Here is a 27,313-nt window from a genome sequence, read left to right on the forward strand (position 1 = left end):
TCGTGATTAATCACAAAAACAATATGCAATTATATATGTGTTTTCCGATGGTCTTAGGCGACACCTGTGAAAGGGTCGTTCGACCCCCAAAGGGGTCGCGACCCACAGGTTGAGAACCGCTGATGTAAATAGTAATAACAGCTAACACTGACGGAGTGCTTCCTGCAATGGGTGTGAATTTAATCCTCACAACACACTGACGAGGTAACTGTAGTGATTACCCCCACTTTACAGACAGGGGACTCAGACAGCTGGTGGGTGGTCCAGCCAGGACTGAAGCAAGCGCCTGCTGACTACAGAGCCTGAGAGTGCAGGCTCCATACAGCTGCCTCTTGGACACAAGGCCCAGCTCTCCCACTTGCTGCTCTGATTCATTCGAGCCTCCGCTTCCTCATCTGTAAAATGGAGATACTAACAGTCGTCATCTCGTGGGTGCTGGGAGGACGCAGTGACAGCGGACTGTCACTAGCACAGTGTCTGACACACGGTGAGTGCCTAATAAGTGTGAGCTATTCTCACATTATTGTTATCAAATAGCCTCTCGGTTTGGATTGAGCTCTAGACTTTTAAAGTACTTTCGTTCATTGTTTTTGAGTCTCTGAACATTCCTCGGGGAGGCAGGGTAGTCATGGGGTTACTCCCACTTCCCAGCGGAGGCCCAGGGAGGTGAAGGCGAATGAGCATGGGTGGAGCCGAGCTTCCCCCACCAGGACACCTCCAGGCCAGCCCCCCTCGACCACCACCCTCACACCGCAGAGAGCCGCGCCCCTCACCTCCACCCGGAGAATGTCGTCTGCGGGGAGATCCTCCACCTTCTGCTCGCAGTGCTCCACCAGCTTGGTCTCCAGGGACAGCAGCACCCGGCCCCGGTAGGCCACACCTTCCCCCTAGAGCGGAGGTTGGATCACTAGGAGCAGGGGGGATGGAGAGGAGGAGAAGGAAAGGGGCCTGATCTGCCCCCGAGGCTGCTCATTTCCCAGGCACCAAGGAGGTCCCTGGGCCACCCCATCACTCTGCAAATAAGGAAATGGTGCCCAGAGAGTCCGGGGGACAGGCCAAGCCTCCCAGACGGTCAGTACCAGACTCCAGCCCAGCCAGAGGAGAGGTGAGACCTGAGACAGATAGGGGCTAAGAGGGGGAGGGGGACCTGGGCCCCTCAGGGGCCAGGAAAGTGGGGGGATCAGGCTGGCCCCGAAGGAGAGGCAAAAGAGAGGGGAGTGGGAGGGAGGAAGGAGCCAGGATGGGGCCAGGCAGGAGGAGGGCTACTGGCCCTGGGCCTGCTCAAGCCCTACCAGGCCTTGCAGTCCCGGTGGCCCCCAGTACCGCCAGGCCAGGCTGGAAGACCTGGGGATCCAGGAGTGTGAGGGGTCTGGCGGACTCACCTTGCCCATGTTGAGCTCTGCATAAGGGTCCGGGAAGCCGGTGAACTCCCGGGGACTGCCGTAGAGGTTGACGTAGCAGGGCCCAAAGGTGGGCAGGAAGCCCAGATGGTCGTCCACTGGGAGACACAGGCAGGGTCAGAGGGCTGGCCACCCTCGGGCCTGAGCCCACCCCTGGGCCTCGGTTCCCTACACGGCGAGGGGCACAGCCTCATACATGCCTAAAGAGCAGTGACACTGATGAGAGCTCCCTTTGTCTCCCATGCGGCCCTCTAATCCCCACCCCAATGCTGAGATGTGGACATTTTTATTATTTTTATGATCTCATCTTATAGACGAGGAAACTGGGGCTCAGGGGTGCAAAGGAGCCCATGACTCCAATGTGCCATGACCCAAAATGGTCTGAGCTCAAGTCCATGCACCAAGCCAGCACGTAAGTCTGGGGCCAGGGTCCTCCCCTGCCCCCCCTCAGGCCACACCCCATCCCTCAGCGCCTCCCCAACCCATACATGAGAGTGGGGAGGCACAACGGAGGCCCAGAACCTCATGAGTGGGGAAGCCCTCTCCCAGGCACCGAGGAGCGGGCCCCGCCAGATATCCCCCCACAAGCAACCCCTGGCACATATCTCTCCACCCCGGAAACAGACCCTAAGAGCCCTGACTCATGCTGGCAACCCCTCCCTCTTCCCTCTGTGCACAGAACAACCTCCCAGTGGCACAGGCTGGAGGAGAGTTAGAAGAACTACACTAACATCAGGGAAAAGCTCTTCTCAGCATCCTTCTTAGGGGCCCTCTTTTGTTCATGTCATCATTTTCCAGCTGGCAGCCAAGTTTCCCAGGATGAGACTTCACTGGCTGTACTCTGGGAATATTGGGGGTGGAGGCTGGGGTGGGGGAGGGGAGACAAGAACTATCCGGGGTGCTCCAATCCATACAAGGAGTCAGGTGGGCACAAAACAAATGGCCTCAGCGAAGAAGGGCTTGATCCAGACCTGAGCTGTGATCCCCGAATCCCAGCCAGTGGTGAGATGCTAGTGGGGGGACAGGGTGGGGGCAGGGACGGGGCTTGAGAAATAAGAAATCCCTGGCCAGAAGGCAGGAACAGCATGCCTCCCCCAGAGCCAGGGGCCACCCTGTGTCCATCTCCACTCTCCCTCCAGTCGGCACAGACAGGGCTCCGGCACTGGGACGGGGTGGGAAGCCCAAGGCCGATGGAACACGAGCACTGCTAATTACTTGTAACAATCATCTCAACTATGAGTTACCTTTCAAATTTCAACTTCAAGAGTTCTCAGCTCCCCCTGTCCTCCTACTGGTCCCCAAGATGTCCCCTTCCCCGCCAAGGACACCCATGCAAGCCCCACCCGCTCCCTGCTGAGAGAGTGGGTTCATTTGAGCAACCGATGGAGCCCAGCAGATTTAGGAAGAGGTTTGGGGAGTGGGAGGCAATTGCCTTTAAAGCAATTTATATATCAGTATTCCATCAAGATTGAGAGGTTCAGTCAACGGTAAACTAGGGGACCATGGTGGGGAATCTCAGACCCACCTCAGGCAAATCAAAACTTCGCGGCAAGCAGCACCCTCTTCCCTCCAGCGGAAACCCCAGACCCACCCCACCCCTCATCTTCCCCACAGCACGTACTGTCCGAGGCTGGAGGAGGCTTGGCCACACCTGCAGGCTCCTCTGAAGCGTAAAGAAATGGAAAAGGGGTTAGGATGGGCATGGCTCGGAGGAAGTCTGGTTACGTGAAAGGGAATGTGGACGGAGAGCTGGCAGGCAGACAGATGGAAAGACAGCTCCCGTGTGGGAAACAGATGTGGCCCAGCCCTGCTGTGAATTTATCACCAACTAAGTCATCAAGGAGCACCCCCCCTCAGCCAAACACAGCCCCCAGCACCCTGGTGAGCCCTCAGGTCCCTCCCCACTGGTGTCTGCCTGCACGTCTGTGTGCTCTGTTTGCCAATTGAAAATTGGACCCAAAACTTGACTCGATACATTCAAGAAATAACACTGAGAAGAAAATGTGCTTTTCCATATTATAGCCAGAAAAGTGAGGGAAACAAAGTACAGACACAAAGAAAGGGTGGGGGAAGCACGAAAGGGCCAGAGCGAGGCAGCCAGGCACACCCAGGGCTCCACCCAACAGGCAGGTTGACACTTGGGACCCAGCTCCCCGAGATGTGGCATTTCAAGGCACAACATCTCCACCTAGTGGCCATGTCTAGCATTGCCGCCGTGTTGCACTTGCACAACAGCAGGCGCTGGGATCTGGCTTCTGGCACCTGCCTCTGCAAGTGAAACACAGTGACAGACACTGCCCATCAGCTGAAGGTTCTCCACGCTCGGGCGTGACCCTCAATGCTGGCCATGGGTGTCCATAAATAAGAGAAGCAAGGAAGGAGATGCTCTGGCAAACTTCCAGGCTCTTGGAATCCATCCCTCACTTCTAGGCAATTACAAGATGCCCCCCAAAGAGTGAGCACCCCTCAGTCACCTTCCACAGTCCTCTCTGATTTTTGCCCTTTCCCATACTCCTCCTCCAATCAGCTAAGGGCAACTTAGTTTGGGGTCATGACCAAGCCTGGAGATGTGGATGGTGAAATCCTGATTATTCTCATGCATTGGTCACCCTTACCTATTGGTCTCCTTAAGAAAAATAATGCCTACGACTATTTCCCCAGGGCTCCATGGCTGCAGGTAAGAGCCAAGCGCTCAGCAAAACACTGTGAAAGAAGAATGAGCAGAGACACAGAAAGAGTGTGTGTGGAGAAGAGGGGAGTTTGGAAGTGTGGATCCACGGCCAGGGCTGACCACTGAGCACAGAAGGCAGCCAGGAGGGCGAGGCCCAGCTCCAGGGGGCGTGGGACCCAGCCCCTCAGCTCTCCCAGCCAGGCCTCAGCTAGAACACCACCTGGCAGAAGTCCGCTGCAGAAACCACAGTTCATGGCCATGTTCATACCCACAGACACAGGTTCTCGTCAGTGGGGGAGCCGGGCCTCTGGTCACAGGGGAGCTTTCGGCAACAGCGAGAGGACCCACACAGACCCGGCTGGAGCCCCTAGGAGAGCAGTGGCCAGGGCCCCCCTGGAGCAAACAGATTCCATTTTAAGCTCCTTCCAAATGAGCACAAACAAGCCCAGCCAGTTATCTCAGGCTAATAAGGCCAAGGTCAACCTTCCAACCTCCATGTGCTCGGTGCAGAGACAATCTCGCCTTCCCACCCACAAACTGACTCTGGATCCTGGCTGCAAACTGGTGCCCAGCCCAGACACAACTGTCCCCTAAACCCACCAGCCAGTGGCTAGGAGGACCAAAGGGTGGCTGCAGAATAGCCTGTTTCCCAACGGTACCTTTCATTAATTCCTTCACCCGTTCGTTTGTTTGTTCAGCAGACCAGCCCAGGCACAGTGCTGGGCGCTAGTAGGACATAGCCCTGCTGACAACTTAGGCCAATGCTTCTTAACTTGGGGGCAGGGTGCTAGGGCTCCGGGTGTTGAGGATCACCCCCAGGGTCTCTCCCCTGGGTCTGCAGACAGCTCATAAAGTCAAGGGCAGAGTGACCAGTGAAGGCACCCAAGACAATGCGTCTATTCAGTCCTTACCGCCCTTCTGCCAAAACACCAAGTGTTTCGGCGTGTTTTCCCTCAGACCAAAGAAGCCCCAAAACACAGATGAATACTCCCAGTTTTGTGGCCTGAGCAACCAAGCCCAACTCTCTCACCTGGGGAAGCTAAGGGAGACGAGAGCAGGCCCTCCCAGCCCAATGAGCCACACATCACAGCCCCCGGGCAGTCCCCGGGGCACCCGTGTCCACTGGAGACGCTGAGGCCGGTACCTGCAGCCAGCCCTGCCCCTCGGCACACCCCACACACCCACGGTTTGGCTGCCTGACACCAGCCTGAGCCAGGCGGGAGGAGACACCGAGAACTGCTGGGGAATCACTATCATCTTCGTTCCAAAGACAAAAAGAAGAACTTCAGATTTCTTCGCTGTGGAAAAACTGTAGGGCTCAAGTGCTATTTAGGTAGCGCGGGTTTTCATATGTATAACATTATAAGAGAATCTCTGTGGGTTTCACGGGCCTCGTGCATCTGTTCCCTTTTAAAAGAACTGCAGCTTCTGGGGAAAGCACTCTTTTTCAGAAAACAAAATTTTTACTAAGTGCCTTGGCTTGCAGGGTCCAAGGAACACTTCAGTGTGCCAGGCAAACTTGTGGGCAGAGGGCTTAAGAGGCCACTGTTAGGTCCGGTCCTCATTGGAAATAAACACGAAAACAAAAACTCCTGGTTGGACCAAATAATCTGGTGAACCATGAGGCCGGGACTACAGAGAAAGAGCCCATTTTTACAGCTCAGTTTAGTTTGGGTTTGGAGAGCCGTGGCAAAATAAAGGACGGTGCATTGTCGTGCTGTAAGGGCCCCCCCCCCCCCACCCCCAAGGTGAAGGAAACTACAAAGAGCTGAACGGAAAGGTGCGGTGGCATCTTCTGAGGTGGCCTCAGGACAAGGGGGAGGAGGCTGGCCCGGAGTGAGGCCAGTGCGAGATTCCAGGGCCCGGGCAAGGGCCATCTGCGGGAAGGGACATCAGAGCAGTGGTGCAGAAGGGCTCCGGTGTGAGCAGTACGTTTAACTCATTTACTGCTACAGAGATCGCGCTATCTAACAGCACATGTTAAACTGGTGATTCTCATTTAGTTCCAAAACAATCTGTGGGAGCCGGTGGTCAGCCTCTGAACGCCTCCCTGAGCCACACGGGGTTACCCATGGCCTGAGCGCCATCTAGTGGCCAAATCAGCACCTTTCTCAGGTTTCCATTAAAATATTCATCATAGCCCAGAAAACAGATCAAGGCCATCATCACCACCAGAAGGAAGCCTGAGGGGAGCCAGGGACCTAAACTCCCCTTTGGCGGCTGATGGCAGGCGTCGCTGTAACCTCAGGAAACAGCAACTGCCGGGAGAGTCGGGTGGTTACTTTGTGCCTCTCCCAGGGTCTGTCCCTGGATTCAGGGACAGGGAAGCGCCAGACAGCAAACTGGAGACGTTTCTTCCATAGCAGGAGCTTCGGTCTGCGACAGGGGCCAGGACAGCCTCTCTCCCACCCCACCCACCCCCCTGCCCTCACCTCAAATCTTTCTACAGCCAAGACAGCCACCCTCAGAAATGATCTGAACAGCATTAGAGAAGGGGGCCACCCGGGGCAGCAGCTCCCACAGTTCGGAGGGTGAGGGGCTGGGGCAGGAGGAAGCCTGGTAGCAGTGCCTTCTGGGAGGCAGTTTTTGTGTGTTTCACTCATTACAAGTATCAGCAATGAAATCAGAGCAGCTAGATGTTGAAACTGAGTGAGGAAACCTGGGAGTTCATTGTACAATCCTTTACTTTTATGTGTGCTTGAATTTTCTATCATTAGAAGTTCTTTTTGTAATGTTTCAGAGAACCTCGAGGGATTGGTCAACGTCCAGGGCACTGGGTGGAGTCTTCTAGAAACTGGGCGCGTTCACCTGTCCTCCAGGGAAAGATCTGACCAGATGGATGGACAGGCCCCATAGAAAGACACCGACACTCTTGTCAGAGTGAGCAACGAAGGGGGAGGAACAACAGTGCCGACCAGGAGAGGGAGACGGCATCTGTGAGATTAAGGAGCGCGTTCCCCTGGAGATCTCAGGAAATAATGCTGAACCCTCAGTAGAGTACAAGGAGACATAGCTTTCGTGGAACAAAGCTAAACTTCTGGGAGAGAGCAGACAAAGAGGGAAAGGAAAAAATATTAAAAGGAATGACAAGAAAAGAAGGCGTGACAAGAAACTAAAAATGGCCCTAACCGGTTTGGCTCAATGGATAGAGCGTCGGCCTGCGGACTCAAGGGTCCCAGGTTCGATTCTGGTCAAAATATCAGAATTAAGACAGGGGGAAATCAGTGATGTAAAAGCCAATACTGATGATACTAAACCAGGGGTCCTCAAACTTTTTAAACAGGGGGCCAGTTCACTGTCCCTCAGACCGTTGGAGGGCCGGACTATAGTTTAAAAAAAACTATGAACAAATTCCTATGCACACTGCACATATCTTATTTTGAAGTAAAAAAACAAAACGGGAACAAATACAATATTTGTATTTGAAATCAGTGATGTAAAAGCCAATGCTGATGCTACTAAACCTTACTTTGGGGTTTATTGTGTACCAGACACCCTAAGAACTTGACATTTAAAATCTCACTGGATCCTTATAACCACCTCCTGCGCCTGGGGTTCCTAAGAGGAGACTGGAGCGACTCACACAGCTACAAAAAGCACAACTGAACCTAAGCTGCTGGTTCCAGAACTCCTGCTCTATCCCTGCCCACCCTGCCTTCAGCATCCAGGCTGTGATGGTAGAATAAAGGAAATTACTCCTCAGCTCAGATTTAAGAATTCACCATGTCTCAGACAAAATTCAATAAAAGGAGTGCTGCATCTAGACAGATGAAAGTAATGTTTTAAACTGCAATAAAAACAATACATGCCTAAAAGCAGCATCTAGTTAGAAAAAATAGACTACCTACAAAGGAATCAAATCAGGCTGCTCTCTGAAAACACCCCAAAATAGATTAAATATCTAGATGTAAAAAATAAAAAATAGAGGTAAATATAACCTTGTGGTTTGCTGAAGGCCAAAAGCATGACATATGGGACCAGAAACCATATTTACATTATTTAAGTTAGAAATACTGAAAATAAACACAAGAAGTTGACTAGAAAGCTGAAATAAGAAACAACAAAACACGTATAGAGTTAAAGAAAAGAGTAAAAAGATAGAGAATTAAAAACTAGAAAATATATTAGAATTGATAAATAAATCCAAAAAACTGATTTTTGAAATGTCCAGTAAAGTAGGGGTTAAAATTTTTCTAATAAGGCTAATTATGAAAAAAGAAAGAAAACTCAAATACATATCATTAGAAATATGAAAGCAGGAAACATCACAGATAGAGAATTGTTTAAATTATTGATCTGTACAATACTGTATAAATAAATTAGAAGACCTCAATGTAATAATGCTTTTCTAGGAAAATATAAATCATCAAAACTGACTGTAGTAAAAGTAACAAACTGAAAATAACAATGATCACAAGAGAAACAGAAAAGTTTTTAAAGAGCTAGTGTTATACTCACTCAAAAAGGGCACCCAGCCCATATGGTTTTATGGGTGAATTATTTCAAACCCTCAAAAGACTATATTCTCATGTTATATAAACTGTTTCAGATTTTCGAAAAGACTTAAATTTGTCCAATTAATTTTGCAGAGCTAAAATAACCTAGAAACCAAAACCTAAGAAATAATAAGCACACATACCCATCCTATATAATAAAAGGGTAATATGCAAATCGACCGAATGGTGGAACGACCAGTCGTTATGATGCACACTGATCACCAGGGGGCAAACGCTCAACACAGGAGCTGCCTCCTGGTGGTCAGTGCACTCCCACAGGGGGAGCACCGCTCAGCCAGAAGCAGGGCTCATGGCTGGTGAGCGCAGCGGCAGTGGCGGGAGCCTCTCCCGCCTCCGCAGCAGTTCTAAGGATGTCCGACTGCCAGCTTAGGTCCGCTCCCAGTTGGACATTTCCCAAGGATTCCCGGACTGTGAAAGGGCACGTGCCGGGCTGAGGGACCCTCCCCGCCCTGAGTGCATGAATTTCGTGCACCGGGCCTCTGGTTAAAGATAATAGAAAATCAAAAAACAAGCCCAAGGATTGGTACAGCCATTATGAAAAAGAGTATGGAGTTTTCTCAAAAAATTAAATATGGAACTGCCATTTGACCCAGTGATCCTACTTCTAGGAAGATATCCTAAGAAAACCAAAACACCAATCAGAAAGAATGTATGCACCCCTATGTTCATAGCAGCACGTAATACAATAGCTAAGATCTAGTAACAGCCCATCAGTAGATGAGTGGATAAAAAAGCTGTGGTACATCTACATACACCATAGAATACTATGCAGCAGTAAAAAAGAAGGATGTCTTACCCTTTGAGACAGCATGGAGGGACCTGGGGAGTATCATGCTAAGCAAAGTAAGCCAGTCAGAGTCAGAGAAAGACAAGTATCACATGATCTCACTCACATGTGGAGTCTAATGAACAAAATAAACTGTTAACAAAATAGGTCTAGAGAGAAAATAGATCGTAGAAGCATGAAACAGACTGCAGAATCTCAGAGGGAAGGCAGAGGTAGGTGGGTGGGTGGGTAGAAAGAGATCAACCAAAAACTTGTATGCAAATATGCATAACCCATGGACACAGACAACAGGGTGGTAGCAGGGGGCGGGGGCAGGCTAGAAGGGGTCAATGAGGGAAAAGGGGGACATATGTAATACTTTCAACAATATTTTTTTAAACAAGCCCAAGAACACATCTAGTAATTTAGTAAGGGTTGGTGGTATTTCCAAATGTAGGGAAAAGACTATTCAATATATATCCTTTTTGTAGCTGACTTTCTATGTGACAACACACTTTTAACCTCCTTTATCTCTCAGTGTATCACCAAAGGACGATTTTGAAAAAAATAATGTTAGCTCCTTGCCTTATAACACTAAGAAAAAATATAACAGATCTGGCTACATAAAGATTTTAAATTTCTGTTCATCAAAAACTATTAAATGGTAAAATAAAGCTGACAAAAATTAATCCGCATAAATGATGAGAGAAAGTGAACGTCCATACACATACAGAACTCTTATAAAACACTGAGAAAAAGACAAACATACCACCAGAAATTTGGACAAGAACATGAACATACAATTTACAATAGAATGTAATAGAATAAAGTATATAAATATATTTAATTATCATAATATTTTTAAATTTGCATTGGTCAACTTCATCAGTTTTCAATGAAATGAAAACCAAGGTAACAATGAAATTCACCCGTCAAATTAACAAAGTTCTGTTTTAATAACATTACTTTGCTCTGTGTTGGTAAAGGTGTAAAAAGAAAAAACTTCTGCAAGTGATTAGAATGTAAATCTGTCCAATCTTTTTGAAGGGCAGTTTTGATATATACCAAAAGCTTTAGAATGTTCAAATCCTTTGACACAGCAATTCCACTGCTAGGCGTTCCTCCAAAAGGAAAATTGTGAATTGAATAAAGAGTCAGCTACAAAAATATTCAATATAAAGTCAGTTGTTTATAATGTGGAAAAATTAGAAAATATCTAAACAATTCAACATTAGCTAGTTAACATGGATTTTGGTACATGCATATGTGGAACATGTGTATTCATTTAGAATTATATTGTAGAAGAATATTTAATGACATGAATAAACATCTATGCTGTATTGCCAAGTGATAGAAAGCAATGTTCAAAGCAACTGAAAATTTTTTCAAAACAATGTTTTTCATGTATATAGGTACATACACATGCATGTACGTGTATATGTACACATACATGCATGTAGGTGTACATACATACATACATTTAGAAAGGTCCCAAAATACCAAGTTAGTTCCTGTCTGGATAGAGGGTAGGCTGGATACAAGGTAGGCTTATGGGTAATTTCATGGGTAAATGTTATAATCTTTCAGATGGTTTCTTTAACATTTTACAAAATGATCATGGACTACTTTTTAACAGACCAAACGTATTTCAAAAGAGATGCTGCGAGAGCACAGTCGGCCAATACCGAACCCCTGGGTGGTGTGGTGCCGCCCCCATGTTATCTGCAGGAGTGAACTGTCCTCTCTATCCCATCGGAGATGCGTCCCCCCCTCCGAAGGTGGAGAATCCTAGGTGTCCATAGGCCCATCTCTCGTTGGTCAGAGCCTTGGGAAATGGGCAGCAAAGACTTGTCATCTTTCCTTTTCTGCAAACTCTCAAAACTAGAGGTGCAAGATGGGCAGGGGTGGAACGAGGGGGAGCATTGGGTACTAGAGGGCAGAACAGAGGGGGAGCTTACCTTCTATTTCTCCGCCAGGGGCAGAGATCTTCGACATACTCAGGTAGGTGGTGGCCACGATGTCATTGTGGGTAAGGCGGTCCCTAGAACAGGGGACAGAGAGGGCCTGGACAGGGGGAAGATTGAGGACACAGCCCACCCAGCAGGAAATGGCTCTGGTTGTCCATCACCAGGGGTCCCAGTCTTCACACTGGATATTTCACTGAGGCCTGGTCATCCCAGGGAAGAAGAAACTGGGAATAAAGTGTTGCTCAAGCCGCCTCAGGTGGAAACTCGTCCGTTTCACAACCATCAGCATCATTATCAAGCCAACACCGGGATGTTCTTGGGGACACTTCAGGTGACAGGGAGGAGGGAGGAGGCAGGAGGCTGCTCAGGGAGCCAGACCCCCAGACCCTGGGAGAGCCAGGCACCAGGAGCTCAAAAAATATCCAGACCCAGGAGAAAACCAAGTAACCAGGAAGACACTACCTCCAACACAAATGCACTATTCCTTTTTTGTGCTTGGGGGAGAGGGGAGATTTGAATATATTTTTATTGATTTCAGAGAGGAGAGGAGAGGGAGAAAGAAACATCAATGATGAGAGAGAATCATTGATCAGCTGCCTCCTGCACGCTCTGCACTGGGGATCAAGCCCACAGCCCAGGCACGTGCCCTGACCGGGAATCGAACTGTAACCTCCTAGTTCTTATGTCAATGCTCAACCACTGAGCCACGCCGGCTGGGCCACTATTCCTTTTTGTATCTGACTTTCTATGTGACAACACACTTTTAACCTCCTTTATCTCTCAGGACCCTCAAAACGGCCTTAAAACTGAGTCTTAGAACCAGGAAGGTCCTTGTCCAAGGTCAGCCTGGGAAGGAAGGGCAGAGCCAAAACCCAGCCCTGATGTCCTGTTTCCTGCTCAGTGTGCCCTGGGGGGCCTGTCCTGCTTCCCAGGAGGGAAGCTTCTCTCCTCCCAACCAGCATAGGGGACTGCGGGTACGAGTTCTAGAAGACTTACTGATGGGTGAACCCATTAGCCAACCATGTCCTGTTGGTAATAATATAGAGTAATAGCTGGCATTTACTGAACACCTACCGAAAGCCAAGCACTTGCTAAAACCATCACAGGACCCAGCTCATGTCCGCACGGCAGCCCTCGGAGGTAGGTACTACAATCAGCCCCAACCTCAGATGAGAAAGCTGAGGTGTAGAAGATTAAATAATTTGTCAAGATGGCATTTGAGCGGGCTATGCCCGACATTTGATTACAGCAACCTGCTGCTTCCCCGTCAGGCTACACCAGGGTCTCTCAATCCAGCGATGTGGACCCCCAGCGGACCCTTGGCGATGTCTGAGGCATTTTTGGTATTGAGAGGAGGGCTGTAGAGAGAGGTCCTGGTTGCTAAACATCCTACAATGCATGATACAGTCTCCCACATTTTCTGGCCAAAATATCATCATGCTGAGGCTGAGAAATGTTGGGTTGAGCAAGTTATTTCCTTCTGGAAGTTTCCAAGGTGCATTTGCTCTGTTTTTTTGTTTTTTGGTTTTTGTTTTGTTTGTTTTACCTTTGTAGCCTGAAGGCCCTCTCTCCCTGCTTCCCGTCCTTTGGCCCTGGGTGGCGTCAGGCGATGATACGCAAGTCCCATGTGAAAGACAACCCGGCCTGGTGACTTTTTCCTCTTTTAAATCTAAACCCCATCTGGGCTGCTCCCTTCCTTCCTCTTCATGTTTCCCAGGGAGGTGATTAAGCTTGGTTTTAACTTTTTCCACCAGGACGGCAGCTACACTAGGAAGAGTGATTGTCAGCACTGATCTTTATCATTTCTCCCGGTGAACAATGCTGATGCAAACTAGAACAACTAGAACCTTAAAATTCACTTTTTACAATGGGATTATCGACACCAGATCACCGACAGCCGGGGGGGGGGGGGGCGCTTTTAAACTGCCTCCACGACCAGCCCACCACGTGGAGGGGAACCTCTGGTCTTACCTGAACCAGCTGAGGAGGCAAAGAGAATGGGAAGAGAAGTTTTGTTTTTAAGGGGGCAGGAGCGGGGTAATTTGGAAGGGGTTATTTTTTAATGAAGAAGGAATTCTTAAAGAATCGAACGGAAGTTTAAGTTACAGAGAAAAGGCCGAATGGACTAGATCATATTTCCAGGCCTCAGGTAGAAACACAAGTTGATCTGCATTTTCTGGGAAGAAAGCACTGCTCTGGACAGGAACTTTCAGCAGCAGAATGCTTTCTGGCCAGAAGTTGGGTTTTGGGGCTTGGGGTTGCTTTTGGAAAATACAGCAAGTCTGAAAATAGACTCACAATAAAAATGCCACTTCAACCCAAACCAGAGAGGCAACCACCAGATTCCGTCATGTGTTTGGATTGTACAGTATGCCGAGGCCTTTGACACAGCTCACGGGGGCTCAGGCAAGGCCTGTCCCCACGCACACGGGACAACCGCCCCATGTACACCCACGCACACATGCATCCACATGCACAGACACATGCATCCACATGCACAGCCGTGCACAGCCAATCACCCAGGCAACACCACGCACACACATTCGCACACGCACTGCGAGCTAAGATGAAGAGATCATCTGTGGACACAAAGCACGTCTCCCCCCAGACCGCTTCCCCACGGAACATACCGGCGGTCAGGGCCCCAGAGGCCTCTCCCTCCCGCCCTCCTGGCTGCTCCCTTCCTCTCCTCTAATTCTCACAAGCTGTTTGCTTTGGGCCCGGGGAACTGGCGTGCACGGTAATGGCTCTGTGGCCTGGGGGTTTTCCCCAGTCTCTCATTATCCTCCTGCTGGGGGTGCCCTGGGCCCGAGACCAAAGGACAACACACTGGGAACCGCACAGCCCAGGCCTTTGGGGGCAGAGAAAGGACAACTCTCTCTGTTTGGAAAGCCTGGTGTATGGAAGGTCCTGGAGATCAGCGTATGGACCCCTAAGGGCCCTCGGGTGCGGGAGAGACCCCCTCCACACAGCAGGAGGCGGCACGGCCACTGGTGAAGTGTGGGCTTGGGGAGCAGGCCTGGCCTCAGCTGCCCCCAGCTGTCACCCAGAGCAGATTACTCAGTCTCTGCAAGCCTCCCTCCTCACCTGTAAAGGAGGAGTCAAGCCCTAGCTGGTTTGGCTCAGTGGATAGAGCATCAGTCCACGGATTGAAGGGTCCCAGGTTCAATTCCGGGCAAGGGCATGTACCTCAGTTGCAGCCCCAATCCCTGGCCCTGGTCAGGGCACGTGCGGGAGGCAACCAATTGATGTGTCTCTCTCACATCGATGTTTCTCTCTTTGTCCCTCCCTCTCCCTTCCACTCTCTCTAACACTGGGAAAAAATATCCTCGGGTGAGGATTCACACACAAAAAAGGGAGTCAAGCTGAAGGTCAGGTGAGATCCTGCATGTAAAGTGTTTGCTGGGCACAGCCTGGCGGACAGTAGGTGCTCAACAAGTGGTAGGTGCTATTCCTTTCCCAACATGCCCCTGTGGCTACTGCCCTCACCTGTTTCAAGCCCCCAGTGGCACCCCCTGCTTAGACAATCCTGGCACTTCTCAGCATGGGGCCCTCCCACCCCATCCTACCTACCCAGAAGGCATCGCAGCCTATCCCCCCAGAAGCTCTGCTGTTTCAGCCTCCTTGCCTTTGCTTGTGATCCCCTCTTTACTGGAATGCCCTCATTAAAACCCCACCTCCTCCAGGAAGCCTTCCTGCCTCCTCCTGACCTCAGGGATCTTAGGCTCCTGGAGTCCTCCCAGTCCTACCTGGCTGCCCTCCTATCTGCCTCTGAGCAGGGCTACAAGTGAGTTTCCCAAGAATGGCCCACACCCTCTCCTCCTCTGCCTCCCCCAGAGGAGACTGAGTCACCCAGAACACACACGCCCACTGCGTGCAGACTGAACTGAACGACCCAGCGACCCCTGAGGACGGCCACTCTGAGGACAGCTCCCTCCAAGGACTGCGGCGTGGAACTCACCAGTCCATGATACGAATCCTCATTTTCTCACACATGGAGGGAAACTATAGAGAGAAGAGATGCATGTTGGTGTGGAGTCCTTTTGAAGAACCAGGAGTCTGGGAAGCGGGTGGGATGCTGGGGAGGCCAGGAGCCTGGGGCCCCCGGGTGGGCCCACGAGGGCCGAGGCTCACCATGGCAGGCACCGTGATGCTCTGGTTCCACTGAGGGTTGGCCGTCTTCTCCAGGATTTTGCTGCAGAGCTAGAAGACAGAGGTGGCTGGAGCTCCGAGGAGACTCTGGACTCCCTTGGGGACCACCAGCCCAGCCAGCAGCCGTTCTCTGTCATACTGGGCAGAAGGCCCTGTGTGGTGGGCTCAGGCACAGGGAATCTTTGCTCTGTGGTATGTCAAACCCAGGTCTGGGGAATAGATTGCCTGAATGCCACAACCCTTCACTCTCAGTTCGTATTTCTGGCTGGAATTCCCCCTCTCCTCCCTCCCATTATGGCCATAACCCTGAATGTGGGGCCCCTGAGTCCAGCCTGGCTTTCCCAAGGGCCCATAACCTGCCCCTTTGGGAGACTGTGAGCCCCAGGAGTTTAGAGTTGGGGGGGGGAGAAGGGGATAAGAGAGCTGAAGGGCCAGGCCAGGGCCACGCACCAGCATCTGAGAGTGAGGAGAAAATTAAGTGAATATACACACCCCGTCAGCCACAGTCTGCCTCAGATTAAGCCCTGCTCTTAAGACTTGGCTTTCCACAAACAAGAAACCTAGCGGAGTGGAAATCGGATCCAAGCATTAGCTCCAGTGCTCTGCTCTGCTCTGCCCTTGGGTTCCCCGGGGCAGCACCAGGCCCCTCAGCCAGCTCGGGGCATCCTGTGTCCACATGGGGATGACAGGTCAAGGCCCGATTTTAGAGATATAGATCCTGGTAGGTTTGCATGTTCTACACATAAAATACTGAGCAGCCTTTTTCAGAGCATTTACTATGGGCCCTGCAGTGCGTGAGCATTTTCCCTGCATTAGCTCATTCATCTGACCTAGATCCGGGGTTTCAGTCCCTTCATGAGACGATGGTGCAGCCAAGACTGCCTCTATCCTTGGTTCACCCAGTGCCAGCCCCTGCCCCCATCCGCCTCACCTCCCTGTGAGAAGAGCCCAGGCTGAGGCTGGGCAGGGATGGGTACCAGGATACGGCCCTTGTGTGATCAAAAGGAAAGAAGAGAGCCCTACAACCTGGCAAAACCATCGGCAGCATGGGACACAGTTCTCAGGGATGGGTTTACAAAGGGTTGCAAAGCACACAAAAAGATGCTCAACCTCCCTTGTCATGAAAGAAGCACAAATAAAACTAATGAAATACCATTTCTCATCCATCAGATTTGTTTTGTAAAAATCTCTAAAGCCTGGCAGCCTCCTATTGGCAGGGCTTTGACGGAAGCTCGACCCCTACAGAGGGCAACTGGCTACTATCAACATCACAAATGCAAACACCCTTCGACCTACCAGTTCTACTGCTAGACATTCATCCTACAGAAACACCCGCACATGTGCAGAATGGCATCCGGATGAGGTTATTTACGGCACTGTGGCTTCTGCTGGCGAGGATGTGGAATAACTCAGGTTAAAGGACCGGCTGAATAAATGATGGTCCATCCCCACGATGGAGTACTGTGCCGCTCTAAAAAGAATGAGGGCTGCTCGGTGTTACAAAACAGCCTCCAAGTTATCTTATTAATTGAAAAGCTAAGTACTGAGGATGTCACATGTAACACGTAGACTATAGGTAACACTGCTGAAAGGTACATTTGAAAGCTGTTAGGTGAGTAGATCCTAAGGATTCTCATCACAAGGAAAAAAGCATTGTTTTCTTTGGCGGGTCTCTATATGAGATGATGGATGTCAACTAAACTTATTATCATAATCATTTCACAATATAAGCCACGCCATTATGCTGTGTGCCTCAAACTTATACAGTTCTGTGGTTATATCTCAATAAAACTGGGGGGGATTAAAAAGCAAGGGGCAGGACAGTATAATGTGCAAACGTTTGTATAAAAAGGGTAAAAGCTAAGAATTATAGCCAGATGTGCTTGCATTTGCAGAATAAAGCCAGAATGATTGCAGGAAGCTAACTGCAGTGCTTTCATCTGCATGGGAGGGAAGAAATGCCAGACTGTAGGGGCAGGGCCGAGCAAGAAGGAGAGCTTTCATGATGGATGGTAGAGACAAATGATGATAGATAGATAGATAGATATAGGATAGATAGATAATAAAGACAGACAGATGACAGGTGGATAGATTGATAGATTAGAGAGAGAGAGAGAGAGAGAGAGAGAGAGATAGATATAGGATAGATAGATAATAAAGACAGACAGATGACAGGTGGCTAGATATATAGATAGATTATAGATAGATGTAATAAATGTACTACCTAATTCAAAAATTAGATGAACAAAATTTTAAAAGGAAAAGAAAGGACTCTCTAACCAGCCACAGCTGAGAGACGTGCCAGCATGGTGCCTCAGCTCCCTGGAGCAAGAGGCCCAGGTTTGTCCCTACCCTCCCAGGAGCGATGCAGGAAGTGGCAGACCTCCGCCACATCAAGGGAAGCGCTTCCACCTGGCTGCCCTTGCCGCCACTGAGAAAGCCAATGGGATAACAGCTGGCCCCATGGCCGCATCCAGGCCAGCACTGCCTCTGGTCCTAAAGTCCCCAACATCCTTCCCGCACCCTCTCCACTCCCCACACACTCAGCCCAGGCAGCACAAAGCTTCTCCTCCTCCTTCACTCCTCTAAGCCTTAAAAAAAAAAAAAGGACTGATCCAGAGACGGAGAGGCATTGATTGAACTGTTGGGCCTTGGAGGGAAGGTAGGGGAGGGTGGGGGTAAGAGGGAGAGATCAACCAAAGGACTTATATGCAAGCATATAGGTCTAACCAATGGACACGGACAACAGGGGGGTGAGGGCATGAGCGGGGGGGTAGGGGATAACGTGGGGATAAGGACACATATGTAATATCTTAATCAATAAAAAATATATTTAAAAAAATAATAATAAATAAATAAAATAAAATAAAAACAACCTCTTTTACCGGATGATGGAGTATAATTAGTACAAACTTTCCGGAGGGCTACTTGGCCACCTTTATCAAATACTTAAAAATAAGCATGCCTTCTGACCTGGTCTAGAAACCTCCCTATGGAAGAGCAATCAGAATGTGGACAAAGATTCCAGTACACGGATTTGTCACAGCATTGCTCATAAAAAAGGAAAACTACAGCAACAAAAATTATCCAAAAATAGGTTACTATTGTTACATTCACTTAATGGAACAGTATGCAGTCATTAAGAAATTGTTTCCAAAGGCTATTTAGTAACCTAAGGAAATGCGAGATGAGAAAAGCAGTGTCCCAGACTGCACAGGTACCGCTGACTCTCCCTATGGGTGGTAGTTGCGCGTTCTTTAGTTCACCAAGAACACAGAATCAGCGAGTGTTGACCCACTGCTCCAGGGGGAAATACAGGGTTTGGCTCCTGCCAGCCTCTGTCACAACATTTTTGTCAAACAACCAATTCATAATTTTGTGTTACACATTTCTGTTTAAGACACCTTATTTAATAAATCTTGTTGATTCATTAACGTTGAATTCATGGTCAACAGCACGATCCCTCCTGCTGGCATGAAGCATTTCTAACACAGATTTTCTCCATGAGGCATGTCACAGCCTTCCTGCACTTAGAAAAGCAATTCCGCACTCGCCTGGGACTGTTTTAAACAGTGAAATCGCCAGTAACATGCGGAAAACGTGACACCAAGGAGACCAAGAAAGGGACACTTTTTACAGGCTGAGAGCTAAGCGTCCCGTTGCTCCAACTCGGCTGGCAACGTGCAAGCCAGCCAGCTCCCAGTCCTCGCCAACGATCGCGCAAGCACCGTGAGTACTGGCTTTGCAGTTCCAAATACATTTTAGGAAGAAGGTGAACTTGCAAATACAGAATCTGCAAATAATGAAAATCAGCTGTAACTGGATCTAATTTTTTTCCGGGGATGGAGTGGGGGTGAAGCCAACAGGAGGAGTGAGAACTGCAGAGAGGAAAACATGGCACAAATGTTAACAATAGTTGTCTCCAGGGTACCGTGGGTACAGAAATACGGTTATTCTTTTGTTGGTTTTCCTTGGGTTTCTCTGATTATTTTCACTTTTTTTTTTTTACAATTAATAAGTATTATTCTTGCATTTAGAAAAAAAAAAGGTTGTTTTAAAGTTTCCTGCTCTGCCCTCCAAGTATCTACACACACACACACACACACACACACACATATCTCTATCTCTATCTCTATCTCTATCTCTATCTTTATCTCTATCTCTAACTCTATCTCTATCTCTATATCTCTCTCATACTCCCCTAGTAAGTAGCTCAGCCAAATCAGGTAAACTTCACATCTTAGATAATAGTGCCATCAAGTGTCTATAAGAGGAAATGCAAAGAGTACCTGGCTGAGGTGGGTGGGTACACAGAGAGGACAAAACCCCAGGTCTGCTCAGTTAGGCTGTAATCAATGAAAAAAAGTGACACACAAGCTGACTGAGACAGAGAGGCAGGCAGAATGAGACAGGCAGTGAAGGGAGCAGAGAGTGTGGGGGAGGCCACGACGAGGTGGGGAGAGAGGGGCACAGAGGCCTGGGGACCCCCAGGCTAAAGCTTTCAAGAGGGAAGGTCTCAACTGGCTCCTCCATGATAAGCCCCTTCCTTCTAGAGCAGCGGTTCTCAACCTGTGGGTCGCGACCCCTTTGGCGGTCGAACCACCCTTTCACAGGGGTCGCCTAAGACCATCCTGCACATCAGATATTTACATTACGATTCATAACAGTAGCAACATTACAGTTATGAAGTAGCAACGAAAATAATGTTATGGTTGGGGTCACAACATGAGGAACTGTATTTAAAGGGCCAGAAGGTTGAGAACCGCTGTTCTAGAGGGAGAGTGGAGGGTGCAGCTTCTCACACCAGCCCAGGCACCAATCGGCTTTTCCTACACCAGGTTCCCTACCTCCATCACCACCCTCAGACATTTGCACCTGCCTAGAAAAAGAGCCCAGGGCCAGCCAAGGGCATCCCAGGACAGGAGAAGACCTAGGGGGACAGAGGGACTGACAGGGACCCAGGAGCAGCCAGGAGCCAAAGACAGGTTGGTCTTGGCTATAACCATCATCAGAGCATCCTACCATCCCTGGGAACGTGGAATAAAACCATCTCAGAACTTTCTGATCCATCTAACTGGAAAAATTTGTCCCAGTCCTTAGATAAAGTGTCCAGCAAGACTGTCCAACAAGCCTTCCTGCTTCCTTCCTGCCTTCTTGTCCCAGTGCCCCTGAAGGCCGGAAGAGGGCATCAGACCCTGACCCCAAGCCCAAACCAAACTGCATTTGGGTAAGGACCCACAGTGAGCTGTGGGGCAGAGAGAAGGGATGGGCCTCAAGACATGTTTGAAGTCCGGGCCAGGGGAGGCATATTTGGTGTAGCAAGGGCTTAAACGGGGGAAGAACTGATGCAGGCCCACGTGTTCTGCCTTCGATGGCGGTACCCGGGGAGGATGGAGGCTCCCACACGTGGGCAGGATGAGGCAGAAGATGACTCTTTGAAAGGGCCCAAGAGGCAATAGGTAGAAATGTGCAGAAAGGGCCCTGGAGGCCTAGGGGTGAAGGGAGGGTCAGGGTTAAACAAGTGGGAGTCCTCCTGTGGAGAAGGACCATCTGAAGGCTGGGCATGGCCAAGGAGAGCCTGTAGGCTGGGCAGACAGATGCTGGGGACTCCATCCTAGGTGAGGCGGGATGGAGCAGAAATCAACAGGGACTAGAGCAACAAGCCTGCCTCTGGGCAGGAAGGTGGGCTGCAAGGAAGAGAGGAACGTCAGCGTGATCCCAAGGGCCCCCACCAACGTGGCCTTCCTCTGCCCAACTCCCACCACAAATTTTTAAAAATAACCATTATGTCTTTATTACATAGTTTTTAGTTTCCCTATCTTTACGCCTTCACATCTAGTTTTTATGCAATTGCTTCATTTCTCTCCAAATAGTCTCGTATCCACCCACTATCCATCTGCCTGCTCCGTGTCCATCCACAAACATGTGTCAATCTCAGAGGCCCAAGTGCACCCATCCACATGCGTGCTGCTGCCCGGAGAGCTGGGCCTAGGCCAGTGTCTCCCCTGGAGTCCCACGCTCACCTCACCTGTGCGAACTCGCCTCTGGTGGGCGTGGCCAAGGGCAGCACGATCAGCCTCACCTGTGCGCACGCGCCTCTGGTGAGCGTGCCCAAGGGCAGCACGCCTGCACCTCACTCTGCCCCATGCTCTGCCCTCCCTGAGCATCCTCCCGCTTCTTTGCTCCTTACCATTTTCCCTGCGAAGCTGACCTCCATGAAGGGATCCACCAAGTTCTTCTTGTTGCTGTCAAAGCCGAAGAGCTGCTTCACGTTGTCCATCACGGCATCGTCCACTAGAGAGAAGGACATGCTGGTCACTGCCCACCTGCTGCCCCGCCTCCAAAACCCCGGCCTTCTGCCTGCCAGTCTCCAGGTGCTCTTGGCAAAGAGAGAGACGCTGAGGCGCCCGCTCAGCCCAGGGACTTCAGGAGTGAGGGCGCCCAGGAGGGAGGATCCCCTGAAATATTTCCTCACCCAGCACCCCCACAGCTTGTTCGCTAACACCACCACCCCACCCCTCAGCATCTTTCAGAACAGCGTCTTTCCACCAATTGATGGGTTAGAAATCTACATCAGTGAGGGCAGTAAACCCAGAAAAGGACTGGAAGTTGTTATAATAATATCCCATTATTGGCATCCTTTTGACATTTTTCTTTACATCCATTAGCTCCGTGATTTACCTAAGGTTAACCAACAAGTCAATTCTGGGTTTTTTATGAAATTTTAACCTATGTTGCTCCAAATCAATATTTTACTAAATTAGCCATGTTTATATATGTATGTACAGAGAGAGAGATGTATATTTGTGAATGTATGCATATGAATGTGTTATCTATAATGTATATGAATTAGAGAGGAAATTGACAGTTAAAGATTATAGTCTTGCTAATGTCTACATGACTACAACAGATAACAATTAACATTTATATTCTATATACCCACCTATTTTGTTTTATTTATATTTAAACAACATTGCAGAGAATTAAACATAGAGCACCTTCACCTTCAGCAAAGCAAACATTTCCATTTCCCCAGCCCCCTTAGGAATCTCACCAGCTTCACTCTGCATCGTTTAACCAGTAAGTGCAGAATGTTTTTAAGCACATATCTTGTTACTGTTGTTAATCCTCACTGGGGGATATTTCTTCCATTGATTTTAGGGAGAGTGGAAGGGAGTGGGGAGGAGAAAGAGACACATCGATGTGAGAGAGCTACCCACACTCCCCCAACCGGGCCGGGGAACCTACAACCCAGGTACGTGCCCTGGACCAGAATCGAATCCAAGACCCTTCCGTTTGCAGGCTGATGCTCTAACCACTTAGCACATCAGCCAGGGCTAAGCATGTATTTTAATGACCATTTAATACCCATTATATATTTAAAGGCTTTCCCCATGATTTTGGTTCAAATAAACCTGTACAGAAGGAACCCATTTCATTTATTGCTGTCATTAGTCAAAGCAGAAACCCTCAATTAGCTTTACGCAAAACTTGTAAACAGAGACCCAAGTAGCAAATGTTCTCACTGACTTATGAACCACAACTGGCTCATATGCCACCAACGCACACTGGAAGCAGCGGCTCACAGCCCACAGAACAGCTGAACCACTTCGGGAGCCTTTAACAATGACCAATGAGGCCCTGGCCGGTGGTTCAGTGGTTAGAGCATCACCCCCGCACATCGACGTTGTCACAGGTTAAATTCCCGGTCAAGGGCAGGGAGCTGGGTGCAGATTTAATCCCCCACCCCCGGGGCACATGTGGGAGGCAACCAATCAATGTGTGTCTCTCACATTCATGTTTCTCTTTCTCTCTCCCTCCCTCCCCTACCCTCCCTTCCACTCCCTCTAAAGTCAATGGAAAAATATCCTCAGGTGAGAACTAACAAAAATAAATAAAATAAAAATAAAAACGACCAATGTTTGAACCTTACCCCAAACCAAGTCAATCTGAACCACCAAAGGTGTGGCCCAGGCATCCCTACGTTAAAGCTCCCCCGGTGATCCTAGCACCCACAGCTCTAGAATATTCAGGATAGGTACAGTAAGTCCTCACTTGAGGTCATCAATAGGTTCTGTGACTTTAAGGGAACCAATATACATGCAACCAATTTTATCATAAACTAATTGATATAAACAAGAGTTAAGTTCGTATGGCATCGCATCAACATTATAACAAAAGATGCTGAACAAAATGACGTTCGAGGACCTGCTGTAATTCCCCCGCCATCTACTGAGCACACGGATGGGGCCGATACAGGGCTAGCCACGGTGAGAAGCCAGGCAGTGGCCACAGTGGCCTTCCTGGGAGGAGGAGGGCCCGGCCACACCAAGGTGACCCACTGCTCCAGTGCCGGAGACCGAGTGGCTGCCCGGGACATGGGACTTTCAGGGTTAACCCAGGACAGTCAGAGGCAAACTGGGTGCTCATCCTTCACCTGCAGAGACACTGAGCTCGCCCAACACGTCAGTGTCTGCCTCCCCAGACCAGGGTCTGCCAACTTGCAGGCTGGGCTTCCTCAAAGAGGAAAGAAAATCAGTGAGATCCAGCCCTGAGCACAGAACAGAGTCCGATGGTGCTGACTCCCTGGTGAGAACCAGGAAATGGGTCCCCAGAGGCCACACAGCCAGACCAGGCCGAGGGGATGCGGAAATGGAGCCCAGGGCAGCTATTCGTCTCAAGATGTCTGGCATCTCTGTGACTCCACCAGCACTTATATGTCTTTTCATTCATTATGACTGCTTCTCTGTTAAGAACAATAAACACCCTGGGGAAACCCAGAGAGGGGTTGGGGCTTCCCCGGAGGACAGCGCAGAGGGCCGGGCACTGATCTAGCAGATTCCAGGAGTGAGGACGCCAGGCCCACGGGAGGCAGGGCAAGAGCGGAGGGGCAGCCCCTCCATCCATTCCCCCCGGGAGCTGATGCGTTCCAGCGGGTCCCCACCGGCCCAGGCCTCCGGTCCCAGGGAAGGCCCACACTCACTCTGCGGTAAGTCCTCGGCCCTGAAGATCTTCAGGCAGAAGTGCGCCCCTCGGAGGGCCACGCCGGTCGGCCGGAGCAGGTTGCCTTCGATGTCCTCCTTGTCTTCCGAGGGGTCCTTTCTCTCGAGCTACAACGCAAACCAAATGTGATTCCTGACTCAACGACGTTTTTCCCTTCCTCAACCAACACCAGCGAAAGGGTGTGTTCTGAAGAGAGGCAGGCCGCACCGGCCGCTCACCAGCGTGGACCCCAGGCAGGTTCCTCACCTGGGACCCGCTTCCTCCTCGGGGCAGTGGAGACAATAACAAGAAAAGAGACCAGGAAGAGAAGGTGGGACCAGTTGGCAGAGGACACGGCACAGGGCCCAGCAGGGGGGAGAGCGGGGGATGGCAGGAGACGAGTGGAGATGGAAGGGAGCGGGAGCGGAGGGAGGGTCGGTCAGCAGCCAGGGCTCTCACACTGTGCCTCTCTGACTCCCCGAGGGAGGCTGAGGGTGGAGCTCAGGAGAGAGACACATTTAGAAACAGCCGCTGTGGGGAATGAGATAAGGAATAAACTGCACCCGTGGCAGCACCCGTGGCAACCAGCACCTCCGGGTGACTTCTGCCACCCAAACTGACCACAGAGTGGAGTGGACAGTGTGTGGTAGGGACAGTGGGGGACAGGAGGTATGTGGGAGACCCAGGGGTTAGTAAGCACGCAGTGAGAATTAGGGTCATGGGGAGAGGGGAGAGTGTGGCAAGGGGGAGCTGAGGGACTGGGAAACTGAGAGGGATGGGGGGCTGTCACCCCATCGAGGAAGAGCTGTCACCCAGCAGGTGAGGGAGGGAGAGAGGTGGAAAGAGACTGGTGGGGAGAGGGACCCCCGAGCTCCGATCTTAGAAGAAGATCAGATGTTGATGGCTCGTCCGTGAGGACACGTCACACTTCGTGGCAAAGACAGGAATCCACACACAAGGACCCTCCGGGGCCAGCTCTGCAGGGCAGGTCACAGCCCAGAGGACCCACAGAGGGGGAAGAAGCCAGGGAAGCAGCCGCTGCGGGAGGAGGCAGCGCTGGGGCTGGGAAAGGCTGCTGGCGACCACAGGGCACTGCGGTGAGGACCAGAGGCAGCTGCTCTCCGATCCCAGAGGCCTGGGGAGAGCCGGAGCCGAACGCAGGGGCCTCCTTCTGAGCTGGTTCTAAGAGGAGTGACTTCCTCAGGGGGAAACAAGGCTCCAGGTACTAGGAAGAGGAGGAAGCGTTGTTTTACAAGAGGATAACAGATTCGGAGATGCCCCAGAGAAGGAGCGAGAAGCACAATGGCGGAGAGCCGGGCGACAGAGGGACAGGGCTGGAGTGCACGGGGTGAGAGCAGGGACGGGTGCCCGGGGGTGGGGCTGTCTACCTGAGCTCCATCGGCCCTGGGCACAACACCCTGCGTTCTCCCTCCCCTAAACTTTCCACTGTGGGTGCTTGAGTTCTTGTCACCAGCCAGCTCCTCCTCCTTGACATCCTCATGGGACTTGCCCTCGGCCTTCCCTGGGAAACCCCACCTCCCACCACCCCTCCCCTGCGGATCGCTTCCCTCCTCCTGACTCTCCCACTCCTACTGGCCAGCTCAGCTGCAAAGAGAGGGCCACGCCTGGCAGCTGCCCCCCTCCCCCCTCCATCTCTCCCTCCCGGAAGTCCGCACCACCCACATGCACCTCTCCCCCACGGCTCTCACTGCTGTCACAGCCAAGCCCAGGCCCTGTGCTCGCCTTGCCTGGATGACCGCAGCGCCTGCCTCACCGTCTGCCTATCTGAGTTCCAATTCTCCCATCAGGGAATCCACATGTGGACAAGCCATTCGCCAGCACAGCTCCTTGTCCTCCACCAACAGCGTCTTCATCTCCTGTCCCCTTCAGCTGCTAGAGGCATGGCCCCATCTCCAACTTCCAACCACACAGAACCACTGCTCCAGCAAAACCTTGACCACTGACACCCCTCTCAGAAGACAGCTTGCAAGCTATCCACCTCCTCCAACCCCTCACAGAGCACACAGTGGGGCACACAGCAGGTGCTCAATAAGTGTGCATTTCGTATTCTCTGTCCTCTGCATCAGCTCTAGGCCCCGTCCTCCTGCATCCTCCCTGCCCCGATGCCCTGGCCACCTCGGCCCTGTGCCTCCACCAGGCCTGCCTAAGCCACGCCTGCCACCTCCACCATCCACCTCCCAGTCTGCTTCTGGGCCACTGAGCATCATGAGGCTGTGCCACAAAGTCCCCAACCCAGAGTGGGTCCAGAAACCCTCCGTTTCTTAATGAACCTCTCCCACAATTACTACTCCAAACGTTTTCTCCTCTCTCCAGACACACAATGATGCTGCTATCTCCCCAACTCTACACCCTTTCTCCTTCTACCACCTCCAACGTATAACTGTTCTCACATCTGCAAAGAAGAAAAATATGCAAAAGACAGATGATTGCCAGAGACGGGGAGGAGGGAAGAGTGGAGGGAATGGGAAGATGGTCAAGAGGTACAAACGTCCAGCGGTAAGTCACGGGGACATAAGATGCAGCATGGCGACTATAGTTAATGTAAGATTGCATATCGGGAAGTTGCTAATAGACTAGATCTTAAAAGTTATCACCACAAGAAAAAAGATTTTTTTTTGTAACTATGTGAGGTGACAGATGTAACTAGACTTTTTGTGGTGATCATTTCACAATATACACAAATATCGAATCAGTATAACATATAACATGAAACTAATATGTTACATGTCAATTAGACCTCAATCAAAAAGTATTAAGAGAAGAAAATACGAATGTATATCCTTCTGAGAGGATATGCAAAGAGAGATTAATAACAGTTCTCGCTGAGTGGTAGAATT

General features: G+C 50.4%; 1 protein-coding gene across 12 annotated transcripts in view; it reads right to left on the reverse strand.

Annotated features, from left to right (window-relative positions):
- DYSF (dysferlin) overlaps positions 1–27,313 on the reverse strand; it is a 205,276-nt gene that overhangs the window by 115,618 nt on the left and 62,345 nt on the right. For 7 of the 12 annotated variants that reach the window (XM_005867772.2, XM_014540931.1, XM_005867762.2 and 4 more), the window contains 8 exons: positions 24,457–24,583; positions 21,664–21,767; positions 15,456–15,524; positions 15,283–15,326; positions 11,313–11,395; positions 3,022–3,063; positions 1,383–1,498; positions 774–887 (listed from right to left, as the gene is read on the reverse strand). In XM_005867772.2, the coding sequence (XP_005867834.1) occupies positions 774–887; positions 1,383–1,498; positions 3,022–3,063; positions 11,313–11,395; positions 15,283–15,326; positions 15,456–15,524; positions 21,664–21,767; positions 24,457–24,583 (699 nt within the window). The remainder of the gene's footprint in view (positions 1–773; positions 888–1,382; positions 1,499–3,021; positions 3,064–11,312; positions 11,396–15,282; positions 15,327–15,455; positions 15,525–21,663; positions 21,768–24,456; positions 24,584–27,313) is intronic. The other 5 variants (XM_005867776.2, XM_005867767.2, XM_005867775.2 and 2 more) reach the window with 1 other exon arrangement.

Source organism: Myotis brandtii, unplaced genomic scaffold, assembly GCF_000412655.1.
Source record: "Myotis brandtii unplaced genomic scaffold, ASM41265v1 scaffold251, whole genome shotgun sequence".
In the NCBI taxonomy this organism is placed as follows: domain Eukaryota; kingdom Metazoa; phylum Chordata; class Mammalia; order Chiroptera; family Vespertilionidae; genus Myotis; species Myotis brandtii.